Source organism: Furipterus horrens, unplaced genomic scaffold (assembly GCF_987537825.1).
Source record: "Furipterus horrens unplaced genomic scaffold, mFurHor1.1.pri manual_scaffold_6, whole genome shotgun sequence".
Taxonomy (NCBI): domain Eukaryota; kingdom Metazoa; phylum Chordata; class Mammalia; order Chiroptera; family Furipteridae; genus Furipterus; species Furipterus horrens.
Window position 1 is genome coordinate 29,601,933 of NW_028327176.1, and position 17,829 is coordinate 29,619,761.

The 17,829-nt window shown below is 43.6% G+C and overlaps 1 protein-coding gene across 2 annotated transcripts in view; it reads left to right on the top strand.

Moving 5' to 3' along the window:
• Positions 1-17,829, top strand: part of PRKCE (protein kinase C epsilon) — a 482,979-nt gene that overhangs the window by 298,855 nt on the left and 166,295 nt on the right. For both annotated transcript variants that reach the window (XM_090281241.1, XM_090281242.1), the window contains exons 3-5: positions 13,420-13,579; positions 15,562-15,596; positions 16,884-16,969. In XM_090281241.1, coding sequence (XP_090137367.1) covers positions 13,420-13,579; positions 15,562-15,596; positions 16,884-16,969 — 281 coding nt within the window. The remainder of the gene's footprint in view (positions 1-13,419; positions 13,580-15,561; positions 15,597-16,883; positions 16,970-17,829) is intronic.

The following is a 17,829-nucleotide window of genomic DNA, read 5'->3' on the forward strand; positions in this document are numbered from 1 at the left end:
TGGAAGCCTCAGTGTCTTTTATGACCTAGCCTCAGAAGTTACACTCTGTCATTTCTGCAAAACCTTTTTGGCTGTACAAGTCAGCAGGTCATCTCTATTTGTTGTAGGAAGAGCCTCCACAGAGGTGTGGATACCAGGAGGCAGTGGTCACTTGGGGTCATCTTGGCGATTGGATACTATACCTCTCATTCAACCCTTTCTTATTTCTCCCAGAAACCCAAATTTCTTCTTGTCTCTTTCCTCTAGATGGACTTCAGTTCTCTCTTAGGCATCTCTTGACCTACTAGGGATAGCCAGACTTGCTCACACTTCAGAGGTGTGGAGGCAATATGCTTTGGCCAGAGGCAGTGCTAATCCATCGCTAGGATTCTTGAGACTCTCAAGACTGTGTGGTAGACCTTCACCTCAGCTTAACCTTTGCTGCCTAGTCCCAGTTACTGCTTAAACCAAGACCGACTGAATGGGCAGGCAGGTAACTTCGCTGTCTGAAGGGCTCAGGTTTCCAGGTTTGAAAAGTGCCACATTCTATATGTAAAGGTACAACTCCTGGGTTGTCCTTAGGTAATAAATTATAGGGTAGGAGTTGGGTAATGTTGAGTTATAAATACTTCTTCCCCAGGGCCCTAGTGACCAAGAATATATGCCTGCAAGAAGTTTGCTGAGATTCATTAAAGCCAGGGCCCATGGCCAGTAATTTTTTCCCTCTGGACATAGATAGCGTACTTATTTGGGGAATTTCATCTCCACTTATACTTTATTAGCACTAAGACCTAGCTAACTGGATCTCCCTTAAGAATCTCTGGTCTCAGAATATTTTCTAGGTTCATCAAAATGGAGGGAAAAAAAGTTTTCTCCCTTCTTTTCCTTTTGGCAGTTTCATTTTCACTATGTGGGAATTTATAGCCATGCAGCCCCAAATTTATCAGATGTCTCTGTTGTTTCATGGCACTATGAAAAACATATTTTTTCCTCACATGGTGAGTATTCTTTCCCCAACATTCTCATATCACTATGGAAGACAGCCCAGGAGGAGATAGGAGTTTCTGAGGCCCTAAGAAGCAATAACTGGGAATTCATTTGGTTTTCTAGACTGCAGCGTTGCCCCACTGGGGAGAGGTACCAGCATCAGGGGTTGGGTGGGAGTGGGACACACTGTGTGTGTGTGTGTGTGTGTGTGTGTGTGTGTAAGAGAGGGAGAGGGAGATGGAGATCAGAGCAGAGGTTGGATTATGGGATACTTTCAGTTAATAATAAAAGTATTATTGCTTTTGACCTTCTTATTCCCATCTTCGCATGCAGAATTTTGGTCTCAGTCTCAATGGAACAAAAAGTTGTAAGAAAAAGTTTAATTTAAGCGGGCTTTGACAACAAGAGAAAAGATGTAAATTTCACAAGAGCTATGGCCATTGTAGCCTTGGGGCTTATTCACCTGTTTATCTTCTTAAGGAAGGTCCATCCCCCAATGCCCTGCCTGGGTCACTAGGAAGGAGGGTGGAAAGAAGGTGATCTCACGTCTTGGTCAGTATGGACTGAAGCACTGGGCAGAGGAGGCTGTATTACTTAAGGCAAATCCATCTGCTTCCTGAGAAGGTATGGAGTTCATTTAGCCAGCTGCCACCCTGGGCTTTGTGACTTAATCATCTTTTCTTTATCTTCTTTCTTCATCTCCTTTGCCTTACCATTCTTTCACTGTGTTTTATTTTCTTCTTTTATTAACTTCTGGTTATCTGAAACTGTCCTTCTTTCCCAGGTAGCCCTAATAAAATACCCACCTGGTCAGCCACGTGGGAACCCTGCTGAGGCATCCGCTCTCTCTGGAATGGGCCAGGATTTTTCTTTCAAATTTTAACTTTAAAACTTTAGTGAGTGCTCAAAACCGCCTTAGCAAAGATGCTTGGGGAAACCAAAACGTTACTTCATTGTGGCATTTGGGGAAATCGTGCTGGCACTTAATTTTGAGAAGCTCTCTAGAGCCCAACTTAGGTAGGTGAGGGCCGCTAGGGCAGTAAAGGGTGTGAGGTTTAGCTCACTCTGCTTGAACCTCCCTGAATTCTCCTGGCCGCTGACTGGATCATATGGGATGGCTTATAGCAACTCCACTGGATAGGTGTGGGTTTTTCAATAAATAACCCCATAAGCCTTTTGGCTTAGGTGCCCATGGCATTGAAAGGCTTGTTATATACGATATTGGAAGTGTGGCAGGTGGGGGGCAACCTTCACTTGCACTGGCACTTCCCCCTACCCAGGACCACCAACTAGCACATGGGAATATACAGATGCCCTGCTGGAACTTCTGACATTGTTTTCCCACAGGCATTTTTTAATACAGCATTTCAGAAATATAAACAATGGACAGAACCCGGCCTCATGGACATGAGCTGCATAGGGCTCAGGTGCCCAAGAATTCAGCAACAGCTCAGTTTCCTGTTATATGAATCACAGGCCCATCGCTGGCACCAGCAGGGACTCCGACTCCACCTTTGGCGGGGGCCCCACTTGGCTGATTTCCCAGCCTGGGAATACTCTTGGAGCTTTTAGCAGGTCTGCGTGGAGGGCTTTTGCTCTGTGGTTTCCTTCTGGCAAATAGTGACTTTTCCTGGGTACCAGAGGCATCCAGTCAAGTTTCATTGACACCCATATGTAATTTTGAATTTTTGAATGGATGGAGGAGGGAGGGAGGCAGGAAGGGAATAAATGAAGGGGAGTGCAGATAGCAAGGAGGCAAGCAGACTTCCTGCCTCAGTAAATCCCTGTTCTCCAGTGGTTCTCTGTGTCCACCTGTGCTTTGCATCAGAGCATGGGGTGGAGGGGTTGGGGAAGGGGGTTGCCCTCCGCTTCCTCCCTTGGGCTCTTCCTCAGCGACCATGCCATTGTCTGGCCATCACTGTTTTACCTCAGTTTACACTAGTGCTGCTCTCCCTTCCTTATCCATGTCAGATTTTTCACAGTTTTTCCTATAAAGCCCAAAACTAGCTGAAGTTCTGTTTTAATAAGTGGACAGGGAATACGCAAGATCATGAACGCAGACTAGATAATTCAGAAAGTGAGGAAGAAAGAGAAGACGGTTTACGTTAAGTCTGAGATGCTAATCTTGAAAGGCCACCAGTGCTCTTGTGATTAAATCACACACAGAAGAACACACGCAGACAGTTCCGAGCCTCTCCTCCCAGACGTCTCTGATCCACGTCGTGTGGCTCTGGGAAGAAACAGATAGCATGGACTGAGCTCTCTCAGGGAATTCATTGCTGTTTCCTCTTTCCTGTTTTGAACAGAAATTTTCTTTAATGTATTGTGTGAGTACAACATGTGCAACATATTCTTTGGCATTACATAAATATTTACTTAATAGTTCAAACTGTCATGAAGCATTTATTTCACTTAAACATATTATAGCCTCCTTTCCTCGTGGCAAATAAAAAATAAAAGGCACCACTCCTTTGGTTTTCAGCACCTCATTTTCTTTTTCTCTTTTTTTCTCTCATTGATCTTACTTCTTTATTTTTTCTTTTTTTTTTTTTCTTTTTACCAATAAGACCATAAAATCAAACCAGAGAATTATTGTAAGGGAAAGTTAACTCTTCAGAGATTGAATGGGAAAGGTTCCGTCTTGCTTCTGTCCGGACCAACCCCTGATCCCTGTTGTCTGGAATGTCAAGGTATTTCCTTGCTTTGCGTTTGGAGACCTGTCTGTGAAGGACCAAGTCCAGAATATCGTGAGAAGAATAATGAGAGCGGCCAAGCGTCTGTGCCTAGAACAGGGCCTGGCATCCAGGATCCATGTAATTAACATTTTTGGATGAACAGTTTATTTTTGACCCTTCAGAAAGTGTCAATGTGTAGATTTGCTTATGTTGTTTGAGTATATTTATCCTTTTCCTTTTTTATTTTATACAAAGACAGACTATACACATGTTTCTTGGTTTTCTTTTTCCATGTGTTTCTCGATGGACTTAGCGTATCTGCTTTTTTAAACAACTGCATTAAGTTCCCTGGTGTAGGCGTACCATGAATCAGTTCCCTTGAGCCTTCTTTTCTAATTCTTCAGATGAGAGCAGGGGTGGACGTGTGGAGACATGGGTGGACAGCAGCAGGAGACCTCCATACGCGAAATTGGGTACAAGTGGGACCCAAGCCATTGTACCATCTTTGGGAGGCATGAATGGATGAGCAAGGGTGGGAATTCTTGAACTGACATTTACTGTTTGTCAGCTGTGTGACCTTCAACAAATTAGTTATTTAATCTCCTGGAGGCTTGATTTCTTTGTACACTGAGAGTGGTACCAGCTCATGGCATTAGAGGAGGATGTATGTAAGTTGCTTACATGTCTCATGTATATGTAATAGTACCTCATTGGATTTCTAATAACATGAATATGCAATAAGACTTCATGGGTATGCAATAGTACCTAATGTATATGTAATAATACCTCATGATATGTAATATACCTCATGTATATGGAACAGGACCTCATGTGTGTGGCACAGTATATCTTGCGTGAGGAACAGAACCTCACATGTATGGAACAGTACTTCGTGTGTAAGGAATGCAATAGTACTTCATGGATGTAAAATGCTTAGAATGGTACTCAGCATGTGGCAGGGCCCTATAAATGGTGGCTGTAATTTTTCAAGTTCTCAAAACTATCCAAGGGGTTTGACAGCTATTTAGACAAAAACACTAGGATGATTGAATTGGTTTCTTTGTGTTGCGCCAATACCTGCCTTGAGGACTGGATTCATTATTTGCTTGAGCTGGGCTTCTGAGGAGGTTTGCAGCCTTTTCTTACATGCCACATCTCTTACTGCTTTTGTCCTACAGCTGAGCAAGTGTTCCTGCCCAGCCCCGTCTTCCTGACAGTTTTCCAAGTCTGAAGATAGAGCCTGTTTTTCTAAAGCACCTAATGGATGGGGTGGGGGAGATAACGCTGGCTCTTTTATACTCACAGTGGCAGGTGTGGGACATCTGGAGGCAGCTGGACCCCAGCAGGGTGGGGACAACAAGGGGCTTTCAGTAGGTTGTGCAGCGTGGGGGTGAGGCTGTTTCACTCTTCCTCAGCAGTGAGGTGTCATGTTGGTGCCAGGGAGAGAGAAAGAAGTGTATCAGCTTAGGGTTTAGGAAGAGCCATTACATTACCCACTCTTAAGAGATTAAAAAAAAGAGGCCCAAAGAGATTAAACAACTTGTTTGAGGACCTAACGCAAGTCTGTGGCAAAGAAATACGAGTCTCTTAACACCTATTTCAAACATACTGGCAGAAGAGGTCAAAAGAGAGAGGTCCGAAAAAATAAAGACCCCACAACATACTTGCTTGAGGGAAGGACCTTATGTGCCCTAAACATCAAGGGTAGGTGACCATGCTGCAGTGAGGAATGACAGCGGTGTCTAGAGGTGGCCAGTCATGCATACAGGTCAGTCTGGTTAAGGATCTTGGCAAGGTTGATGCTTGGGTTTGGCAGTCTTGCCACATAGACCAGGAGTTCGTAAGTCTGGGCCCACTAGAAATTCTCTGGTGGCTACTCCTAACCCAAAATGCACCCCCAGAGCACTGAAATTCAGGGTACCCTCATGTGTGTCACCTTGGCTCCCTTTCTGTGCAGGAAATAAGGCAGGGTGAGGGAGGTGATGGCAGAGTGGTGAGACCTTCAGTAATTAGATGGGCCAGAAAAGGTGCCACATCTGCTGTGTGACAGATGCAGCCATAAACAGAGCGGGAAAGCTTGGTTTTGCCTCAGAAGCTGCAGCTAATAAATGGTCACACTGAGTGGGCGTGGCTGAGTGCATCCAATGACAGCAGTGAGCCTCCTTCAGAGCAAGGCACAGGTGGAGGGGGCAGATCACAGGTGGAGGGGCTAGACTGGGGCAATTCTTCACTTAGTTCAGAACCACAGGCAGCTGGGAAGCTGGGAAATGTGTCCTGTGTGTCCTGCTCTCCATGGCAACATATGGTTTCTTCTTTTCCTGTTCATGGCATGAAGCCCCCACCCCTGCAGCATGAGGGACCTTCCAACCAACTAATGCTTTAGGCAGAGAGAACTGCTTTTAAAAGTCATTAAAGAACATTAGAGAAGAGTGTTTTTTCAAATATTACAATACATAATCCCATCATCCTAGTATTGCATAATAATCCATATGTTACTTTAACCTGCAAATGTGTTTTACATAGGGTTGTGTTGCTGTGCAGTCTCTTTTTACATTTTATCACATTTCCCCATTTTTCTACATAGTATTTCCTCACCATTTTTAAGTTGCTCTGCATAGTATAATATAATTTATTAGACCATTTTCCTAACGTTAGACAATCAAGTTGCTTCTATTTGTTGGCCAATATAGATATGCAGTGGGGGAACATCTATAAGTTATAAGTGTATAGCTTTTAGTTTCTGTTTAATTATTCACTTAGAGTAAATTCCTAAGGAGTTGCCAATCAAAGGATCTGAACCTTTTTGTTGTATCTGCTATGCATTGCAGCATTGTTTTCAGAAAATATTATGTTACATGGTCTGTAGCAATGAATGAATAAGTCAGTTTCATAGCAGCCTTCCCATTAGTGGATAATACCATTTTAAAACAAATTGTTTCTTAATAAAATACTAAGGATTGTAAGAGAATATTATAATAACTATATGCCAACAAACTGGACAACTTGGACAAAATGGGTAAATTCCTGGAAACATACAATCTTCCAAAACTGAATCAGGAAGATTCAGAGGATCTGAATAGACAGATTACACCTAGTGAAGTTGAAGCAGAAATTAAAAAAAAAAAAAAAAACTCCCAACAAACAAAAGCCCTGAACTAGATGGCCTCACAGGTGAATTTTACCAGACATTCCGAGAGGAACTAACACCTCTCCTTCTCAAACTATTTCATAAAATTCAAGAGGAAGGAAGGCCCCCAAGCTCATTTTATGAGGCCAGCATTATCATAATTCCAAAACCAGATAAAGACACTACAAAGAAAGAAAATCATGGGCCAATATCCCTGATGAACATAGATGCTAAAATCCTCAACAAAGTAATAGCAAACAATACAGCAATGCATCAAAAAGATCACACACCATAATCAAGTGGAATTTATTTTGAGAATGCAAGGTTGGTACAACATTCTTAAATCAATAAATGTGATTCGCCACATAAACAAAATGATGGATAAAACAACATGATCATATCAGTAGATGCAGAAAAGCATTTGATAAAATCCAGCACCCATTTATGATAAAAACTCCGCAAAGTGGAATTAGAGGGGAAATACCTAAACATCATAAAGGCCATATATGACAAACCTTTCACTGCCAGCATCATACTCAATGGGCAAAAACTACAAGTGTTACCCTTAAGGTTGGGAACAAAACAGGGATGTCCACTTTCACCTCTCTTATTCAACATTTTATTAGAAGTCCTAGCCACAGCTATCAGACAAGAAGAAGAAATAAAAACCATCCAAATTAGGAATGAAGAAGTAAAACTGTAATTATTTGCAGATAACATGATACTGTGCATAGAAAATCCCAAAGATTCCACCAAGAAAATACTAAAACTGATAGATGAATTTAGCAAAGTAGAAGGATACAAAATTAATATCCAGAAATCAGTTGCATTTTTATATGACAATAATGAACTAACAAGAAGAGAAATTAAGAAAACAATTTCATACACAATTGCTACAAAGAATAAAATACCTAGGAATAAACCTAAACAAGGATGTAAAAGACCTGTACTCTGAAAATTGCAAGACACTGAAGAAGGAAATAGAAGAAGATACAAACCGTGTTCATTGATAGGATGAATTAACGTCATTAAAATGTTCATCCTACCCACAGCAACCTGTAGATTCAATGCAATTCCTATCAAGATTCCAATGACATATTTCACAGACATAGGACAAATATTTCAAAAATTTATATTGAGCCACAAAAGTCCCCACATAGCAACAGTGATCCTGAGAAAAAAGAACAAAGTTGGAGAAATCACGCTACCTAATATCAAACTGTACTATAAGCCCATAGTAATCAAAACAGCCTGGTACTGGCATAAAAAAAAGGACATATAGATCAATGGAAGAGAAAAAAGAGCCCTGAAATAAACCTACACCTTTATAGTCTATTAATATTCAACATAGAAAGCAAGCACATACAATGGACTAAAGATAATTATTCAATAAATGGTGTTGGGAAAATTGGACAGATATATACAGAAAAATGATATTAGACCACCTTCTTACACCACATATGAGAATAAATTTAAAATGGATCCAAGACATCAATGTTAGACCCAAAACCATAAAAATCATAGAAGAAAACATAGGACACAAGATCTTGAACACTGCTCATAGCAATATTTTATCAGAAGTGAAACAGAAGAAAAAATAAACAAATGGAACTACATTAAACTAAAAAGTTTTTGCACAGCAAAGGAAATCATCGACAAAATGAAAAAACAACCCACAGAATGGGAGGACATATTCACCCATATATCTGATAATGCATTAATATCAAAAATTTATAAAAACTTAACAAAACTCAGCACCAAAAACAACAACAAGAACAAAAAATAAAAAATAAATTAAAAAATGTGCAAAGGCCCTGAAGAGACACTTCTCCAAAGAGAACATACAGATGGCCAATAGACATATGAAAAGATGCTCATCACTAATCATCAGAGAAATACAAATAAAAACCACAATGAGATCTCACACCTGTCATAATGGCCATCATCAATAAGTCAACAAACAACAAGTGCTGGCAAGGATGTGGAGAAAGGAGAACCCTTTTGCATTGTCCGTGGGAATGCAGACTGGTGCAGCTACTGTGGAAAGCAGTATGGAGTTATGTAAAAAAATTAAAAATGGATCTGCCGTTTGACCCACCAATCCCACTTCTGGGAACATATCCAAAGGAACCCCAAACACTAATTCAAAAGAACATAAGCACCCCTATCTTCATTGCAGCGCTATTTACGATTGCCAAGATATGGAACCAGCCCAAGTGTCCATCAGTAGATGAGTGGATAAAACAACTATGGGACATTTACACAATGGAATACAACTCAGCCATAAAAAAAGAAGAAAAATTTACCCTTTGTGACAGCATGAATGTAGCTGGATAACATTATGCTAAGTGAAGTAAGGCAGTCAGAGAAAGACAAATGCCATATGATCTCACTCCTATGTGGTATCTAATGAACAAAGCGAACTAGCAAGGAGAACGGGGACAGACTCATACATGGAGAGCAGGATGACAGCTAGTGGTGGGGGGCGTTAGGGAGTAGAGGGATTCAGCAAAAAGGAGGAAGGACTCATGGACGTGGACAACAGTGCGGTGATTGCTGGGGGGCGGCGTATAAGAGGACTAAACGGTAGTGGAAAATATATAATAAAGATTAAATTAAAAAATAAAAGATGTGGTAAAAAATAAACTTACAGTTTCCTTTTCAAAATTGTTTAATATTAAATGGTAAGTTAGTGGTATATCAAAATTGTTCTGCTTTGCATTTTAAAAATTCCAAAAAGAGTGACTATTTTATATTTCTTTTATACATAGTATGTTCATGTTATTTACATAGTTATCTATAGGGGGTCTTGATGTATATATTTGGATTTGTTGATACATAGACCACTGTGGTGTTCTTGACACTTAATTGGAAACTAATTGGGAGAAAATCAACAAATTCAGATTGTGGGAGACAACATTCTAGACTTTTCGTAAGTGTATCATAAAAAGGAAAGAAGTCAAGAAAACTGTTCCAGATTAAGGAGCCTATAGAGACATGGCAACTAAGTGCAATGTATGAGCTCTAATTAGCTCCTGGATTAAAAATTTTAAAACAACAACTATAAAGGGTGTTTTTAGGACAATTGGAGAAATTTGACCATGGATTATATATCAGATAATGTTATATCAGTGTTAAATTCCTTGACTTTAATATTGTGGTATGGAGGAGACTCTTTTTTCTTAGGAGATAAAGGGTGATGTATTTAGGGGTAAATTGTTACTATGTTTACAACTTTCAAATGCTTTAGCAAAACTATATATGTTAATATACATTATATGTAATATGTGATTAATATAATTAAATTATAATTATATAATTTTGTTAAAATATTATATTATAATATAATATGTAGTACTGTTAATTATATTATGTTCATCATAAAATATATTAATATACTATATAAATTTTTCATTATGTAGTATATTAATTGATACATACACATATACATTTATAAATCAATGTGTCACATTCACACTATAGTAGTCCCTTTCTATATCGCGGTTCACTTATCATGGCCTCATTGTATCATGGGATTTTTAAAAATATTATATTTAATTATTTATTGTGGATTTTTTGCTATATCATGGGATTTTGCAGTAGTGTATACGTTTGTTGTTAAAGTTACATAGATTTAAGAGTGTAGAATAAATGTAAGCTTCCTACTTCACGGGGGGCGGGTCTAGAACGTAATACCTGCAATAAGTGAGGGAATACTGTACTACTAATTCTCTCTCTCTCACATACACACACATAATGCATTACCCGTACCTCATAGGAGCTGCATTTTAATAGAGACCCTTCATAGCAGTGGGAAATCTGAAGACACCAGCTTCTATTGGTGATTCCTGATTCCAGCAATGTTATTCTCTGAGGCTGAGGAATCCTTTGGCTTTCCTCCTCATGTGGTCTAGGCTATTCCTTCTTTGTGTGGGGGAGATGGGCACAAAGATGCTCTGCCCAGACCCTTGGCTCCCTTGTGCAGAGGGATGCAGAACTGGGGGTATTTCCACAGGCAGCCTTCCCCCGCCCCCTTTCTTCTGTTACCTGTTCTCCTCCTTCACACACCAGGCATGGACATGGGTGGGGACTGGGGTTTTGCATGGGACCTCCCTGGGAACATGAAGCTTACTGTGTTCTTCCTTTCCTGTAGCCTTCTGTTTTCCTACATCTTGACATAAAACCAACTTATATGGCAGTGTGGATGGGCAGGATAACAGCGCCCTTTGGAGAAGTTCAGTCAGACCCCAGCTTGGCAGGAGTTGTCCATGGCTCTCTGTGTCACCTGCCCCCAAGATCCCTCCACCCTGCCTGGTGTCAGTGCACTTCTCCCAGAGCTCTTTAAAACTAAATGGTTACTGCATTTACCCATTAAATCAATGTAAACACAGTTTAGAACACTTGGTGCTGGTCATCTCTGTAGAAGTTGAGAAATAAGGCCCTCAGGAATGGTTGTGACCCCCCATTCCTACAGTGCTCCCTTGAGAATGCTAGATTGGACTCATCACCATTTTAACCAAAAATACAATTTTCCAGGATCAAAATGACTAATAAATTTGATGGATTTGTAAATTAAATTACATCTTAAATGCATTTAGAGGGCTGGCTTACTGTTTAAGTATGTTTCTTGGTGCATCCTTCTGTGAAGGAATTGGAAGGATGCCTTTTGCAAAGAGAGTTCCCATCTGCTGGCCTCAGCTGCCCAGAACTGGGTTTTATAGATTAGTTTTATAGAAAGTAAGGGCTACCAAATAGATTTTTTTTTTTTAAATCACCACATTTATTGTCCAGCTTATAAAAGTTGTAGAATATTCTAAATTCAGTGAAAAGTGTGAAGAAGAAATGAAAACCACCTACAACGCACAGTTGAGTGACGATTGCCACATTTCTGTACATGCGCGTGTGAAACAGAACTGAGGTCTTCCTGTGAGAATCTGGTCAGCTGGTCTCGGTCCCTAGTTTGTAGCAGGGTAGGAGGTGGTGGGTCTCCACACCGAGAATGTTGTCAGTGTCCGTGACTTTTTGAAACCATAAGCACCTGTTGAAAAGGAAAGGGGGCCAGGCTGGGGGCTGGGATGCGGGGGCCGCAAGCAGACCCCCCACCCTCCGTGTCATCAGTGTCTGTGCTGAGGATGCAGTCTCCCGTCCACACTCTCCTGATGGCTTGGAGGCTGCCTTCCCCTAAAAGCCCCCACTGGCCCTGTATTCCCACTCTTGCTTTTCTCCCGCTCCAGTTTTACTCTCCCTCCTCCCTACCCTCTCTGGACTGACCAGGTGCCCTGGGGTGGAACAGCTGCTTGTCTCACACACGTGACCTCCACTGCAGGGAATCCTATTTTCAAAGAGGGCCAGCAGGGGTAATGCTTCCCCACCCCCTGGATTGCCGTGTTATAGTGTGATGTCTGGGGGGGGGCGGTGTTAGAGCCTTCCCAGTGCCTTTTAAGCTATGCCATGTAGGTGACCTTCCGGGGCCTGAACTAGTCCTAGGAGCCTGGCAGGATACCCAGAGCCTGCACTCTCCTGCCCTTGGAAGAGCCATAGGCAGCTATGAGAGCCACTCATATGAGAGCTTTGGGCCTTGCTGTAGGGAGAATGGACTATCCCTCAGAGCAGTGTGTGGCTTCTCCCCTGTTCTCTGGATTAGAATCTGGGCTCCACCATGAATAGCTGTATTAACGGGACAGGTCACTTCCAGTCTCTAGTCCTCAGTTCGCACACCTGCACAATGGAGTTAAGAGCAGTACCAGGGTTATTGTGGCGATTCAGCGGGTTACTACATGTATTACTGAGCATACTTTGCCACAGAGTACGTCTTTGATAAACGCTGGCTATTATCTTCACTGTGTTACTCAGCTCAGGCTGCATTACCAAAATACTGCAGACTGGGTGGCTTAAACAGAAGAAATTTCGCTCTCTCAGTTCTGAAGGCTCCAAGTCAGAGCTCAAGATGCCAGCATGATTGGGTTCTGGTGAGGGCCCTCTTCCTGACTTGCGGATGGCTACCATGGTGGCAGGTCTTCAGCCTTTAGAAACTCAGCTCTCATAGTGTTATACTTCCCTCTCCTTCTCACCGTTGAGAGAAGGCTCTTCATTGTCCTAGTCTAGATAAGAGGCAAGAGGAAGAAGAGTCGGGTTTATTAGGCAGCCACTTCTCGGATCCAGGGGGCTGGGTGCCCAGGGAAGTCACACTGTTGACTCCACAGCTCCCTGTGGGGTGGGCATTGTCATCACCATTTACAGAGGGAGACGCCTGCAGAGGCTCAGGGTGAGGGAACACTGGCTGTCCAAGGTCACACTGCTCATAAGTTGCAGTAACATTGAACCTTGAGCCCTTTGACCCCACACCCTTACGAGGTGGAGCTGGTGTGGGAGTTGTGGAGCAGCCATGCCTGGAGCTGAACTGGGAGTGGGATGGATACTGAGGGTGCAGCTGGTGTCTAAATTGCAGTCTGGGCCTTCCCTCCTGTGTGCTCTCTCGCTGGAGCTGAGCAGCGAGGCTCCTCGGACCCCCTGTCCCTTCACCAGCGAAGGCTGCTCCCCACATCCCATCCTATTTCCAGGCACCCGAGGATGGAGTTGCTCTCCTGTAGGTCACTTTCAAGGTGTGCTAACCCAGGCTGTGTTTTCTTCTCTGCTCTTGTCCTTCTCCAGCCCCTAAAGACAATGAAGAGCGCGTGTTCAGGGAGCGCATGCGGCCCAGGAAGCGGCAGGGGGCCGTCAGGCGCAGGGTCCACCAGGTCAATGGCCACAAGTTCATGGCCACCTACCTTCGGCAGCCCACCTACTGCTCCCACTGCAGAGATTTTATCTGGTAAGGCCCTTTCTCCCGGGAACCTGTAGTTATGCCTTCTCTGGAAAGGAAGTTGGGAGATTACAGACTTTATGTAAAATGTGCAGATGCGCTTTATTTCTTCTTTATTCAGTTGTGGAAGACTTTTCTGGAAGACTGAGTGTGTGGTCACTGGGGAAGTAAATGGAAAGAAACTATAGTTCCTGGTGACTGTGTTCTTAGAATCATAGCACATATCACATTTAAGGAGTTAAGATTTTATAATCAACAATGGTATTGTGATTGTTGATTCTTTAAAAAGAATCCTTATTTTTAGAGAGAATTATTTATAAATGATAAGAATCTGGGATTTGTTTTAAAAACTAAGGTGGGGAGGGGAAAAGGACTGGCAGTAGAGATGAAACAAGTCCAGCCAGGTATTGATCATTGTTGGAGCTGGGTGATGGGTAAGTAAGGGTCCAACTCCCTATTTTTGTATGCTGTTGAGTTTTTCCATAATGAAGTTAAAAATACTCAATATCCAATATTGGTGCTACTAGGATGCTGAGGTTTCAGAGGAGTGAGAGAGCAGTGTTTGCTGGAGAGCTCAGGGAGGGCTTCTTGGAGGAGGTGTCATTTCTCTTTTCATGCTGACTAGGATTTTGATAGGCAGAGCTGGGTAAGTAATAGACCTGTTTGGAAGGTGGAGAAGCATAAGGAACACTGGTCTTGGGGATTGGAAGGGGACTTTTAATGAATATCCACCACAAGCCAGATTCTTTCTCAGGCACTAAATATATTTAATTAAATCTTCCCAGTGTCCAATGAATCCCAGTCTACTAACAACAGTACTTAGGCTTAGAAATGAAAACAAAACTAGCATGCAATCCTCCAGCTGGGAACTGTCTGATTTCTACCCTGGTGAGCACAACTCAAAGCTCATGCTTTTCCTGACAGCCCACCAGCCTTTCTGGCAACCTCTCTGAGCTCTTTGAAGCTGACTAGAGTTTGCCCACACAATTGGATCCAGCAGGCAAGAGTGAATGAGGCCCTGATTGCAGTATGAACCCAGCTGGGGAACATTTGAATTGCACACTCAAGAACCCCCTGGCTTCCCAGGGTGTCTGGGAGTGGCTCGTCCTGTCCTCATGGTGTTCCAGAACCAGTCATTGAGGTTGACATGAAGATCTGAGGTGACACAGCTCAGAGCAAACTCAACCCAACTGAAGAAATGGCACCCCTCTCCCACCCATGGACAGGTCTCAGTTCCTGGGACTGACTCAGTCCTCTGACCTCTGTTTTCTATATTTCGTTCATGAATTGCATGTGTGGAGGGAATAGGCTCTGAAAGCCGAGTCTTACAGATTCAGGCCTCCTCTAGGCCCACAGCGAACACCACTGAGCTCTGGGTTTACTGAGGTGTAGCCTGAATGACTTCTGGCTCCCCCCCAAACTGGGCTGGAATTTCAGGGAGCTCCCTGACCAATTGTCGTTGGTGCACTGAGGACAGGGATCAGGCCAGGCTGATCGGATGGTGTCTCTGCTGACCCTAAACTGGCCCCAGGAGACTCTATTCTGGCCATGGAAGGAAAATTTAATGTTGGCCTCCACCCGAATAGTACATTGAACCCCCAGTCCTGGCCACAGACTAACTTTGATGACTTCTGGAATGCCAGGGAATGTGCCTGCCAGCTGTAGCCCTCCTCCATGATCACCCACGAGGCCTGCAGAGAGCAAGCAGAGCCTTTGTGGCTTTCCGGAGCATTGCTGGTCCCACTGGAATGGCTTTTTTTAAAGCAAACCAAGCCTGGACACCGACCAAACTTTGCACTTCCTTCCAAGCGCTGGGGCTGCCCTTCTGAAGGAGCCGATTTCGGGCAGCCTGCGAATGGGAGGGCAATTAATTACACTGCTGGTGAGACTCCAGTGTCCTTGGTGCCTTGTGGGTGGTGACCAGGATGGGGCAGCTGTGTGTGGTTTCTGACCTACTACAATGTCTTAAAGGGTTGTATTCTTCTTTTCAGGGGTGTCATAGGAAAGCAGGGATACCAGTGTCAAGGTAAGAGATACTGTATGAACTCAATCCCTGGGGGCCCATGGGCCATCCAGGTCGCTGATGCTGCAATGCTCATAGGAAATGTGTGCTGTGCTTGGTGTCACTCGGAGTCCCTACAGTCCCCATGCTCATGCGCCCTCTTTGAGAAGCTGAGCCCTTTCTTCCTGGTCGCTGCCTGGCCATGGCTGCCACCTGCACATATGGGAGTATATGTGCGGCAGTACATGCAGGAACAACCTGTCTCCAGGTGTCCCAGGGGTCTAGCCTGTTGTGGGTGGCACTCCCATCTTTCCTACTGAGACACATGTCTCAGTCAGAGACTCCGTGAAGGTCCCGCTGGGCTCTGCACCAGGTTCAGTGTGTGCCACCCACTCCCTTACTCTCTGGCTCCCTGGAGAGCTCCCGCATCTGCTTATTCACTCTGCGTCACCAGCCGTCCTGGCCAACTGTCTTTTTTGTCTCTCCTCTGGAGTCATTAGCTCTTAAGCATTTAAACTTCAATTGAAGTTATTGAAGTTTGCTTGTTTGCAGTTCACTGACTACAAATGCGGGGCTGAGCTGCCAGAATTGGAGGGTGGGTATGCGGCGTGGTCGTGCGGAGGCCTCTCTGAGGTCTGATCCGGGAGATCATTTCATCTCCTCACTGAGCCACTGGTTGACTTGGGTCTCACCCCTGGGGACCCGGGTAGATTCGATTGGACATTGCTATGTGTACAAACAGTAAGTGGCCTCTCCAGCCACTTACCGCCCACATGGCCCTGTGACACTGAAGACAGAGCCACAGGCCACTTCTTGTGGAGTTAGTAAATTACATGGAAAGTTTTACATTTGGCATGGAAGGCCACAACCAGATGAAAGGCTGAAGCACTTCTGTGCCACGAAACATGCATTCTCCCGCTGTGCATGACCAGGCCTGCCATGATCCTGGTGGAGCACAGGACAGCAGCAGCGCCTCTGACAGACAGTGCTTCGTGGACGGGAAAGCGTTCCGTGGCCTTGGCATCCAGGGCTCCTGGAACTAGACAAAACCACCGATGCCCTTAGCATATAAATGGTTCATTCTTCTCCAGAGCATTTAGGACACTAGAATGCTTGGGGGTGGGGGTGCGGGGGGTCTCTGGTGGCAAAGTGCATGAAAATGACTGCATAAAGGGTTTCCATTACATTAAGACCCGGTGACAGAAGGGAAATGGCTACCCTTGTCCCTTCACTGAAGCCTAGTTAAGTCTTGGGGTGGAACCTCCCTTTCCCCACTTGTTGCTCAGCCTTTCCATTTTTTGCTGTTTGCAGTTTGCACTTGCGTGGTTCACAAGCGATGCCATGAGCTCATAATTACGAAGTGTGCTGGATTAAAGAAACAGGAAACTCCCGACGAGGTAAATATTTATAACATTGAAATGCTGGGCTTTCTTCACTGCCACCCTGCCCTCCACTGCCTCCTCCGTGGTTCCTTAGAAAAACCTTATCTCTCTGAGATTCCATTGCTTTCTTCCTTGTGTTGATCAAAAATTAAGGGAGTTGTCCACAGCCTTCCGGCGTGAGGCAGAACCTACAGCAGGAGCATAGCTCAAAGTCGGTTTTACATCTGTGGATATGAAGCCAAGAGCTAAAGCCCACAGGGAAAACGTGAATTCTTTTAGGCCATTATCTCATCGGAACAGTGAAGTGGGTAACTGACATGGCAGTGGCCCCACACCGCTCATAAACAGCGGGGGAGACACAACACACAAGCAGAGACCTTATCTTTATGGGGTTATGGGAGAATGGAGTGGAATTAGCAAACCCACGAAGCACTTAGGAGGCGGAAAGAACCACAATAATAATAATAGCAGCTGACATTCATTGGGTACTTACCATGCCCTGATGTAAGCACTTTATCAGTTAAATTATTTAATCCCTTAACAACCTTCATGCGATTGATGTCATTATCATTTTACAACAGAGAAAATAGAAGCAAAGAGAGGTCAAGTTAACTTGCCCCAAATCACACAGCTAGTATGTGAAAGAGCCACATTCAAACCTAGGTAGTCTATTCCAGAGTCTGAGCCCTTGACCACTACACTATGTGGTCTCTTAATCTTACAAACTAGGGTCCACTTGACTCTTAAGGAAGTTGCTAAGGGTAAAGAAGCAAGAAAATTCAAAAGCAAAGCTAGGTTTCTTCTAACTGACCTTTTGGGAGAAGAATGGGAATGTCAGTATAGGTGTTATCTGTATTCACAATCATTGGTTTCAA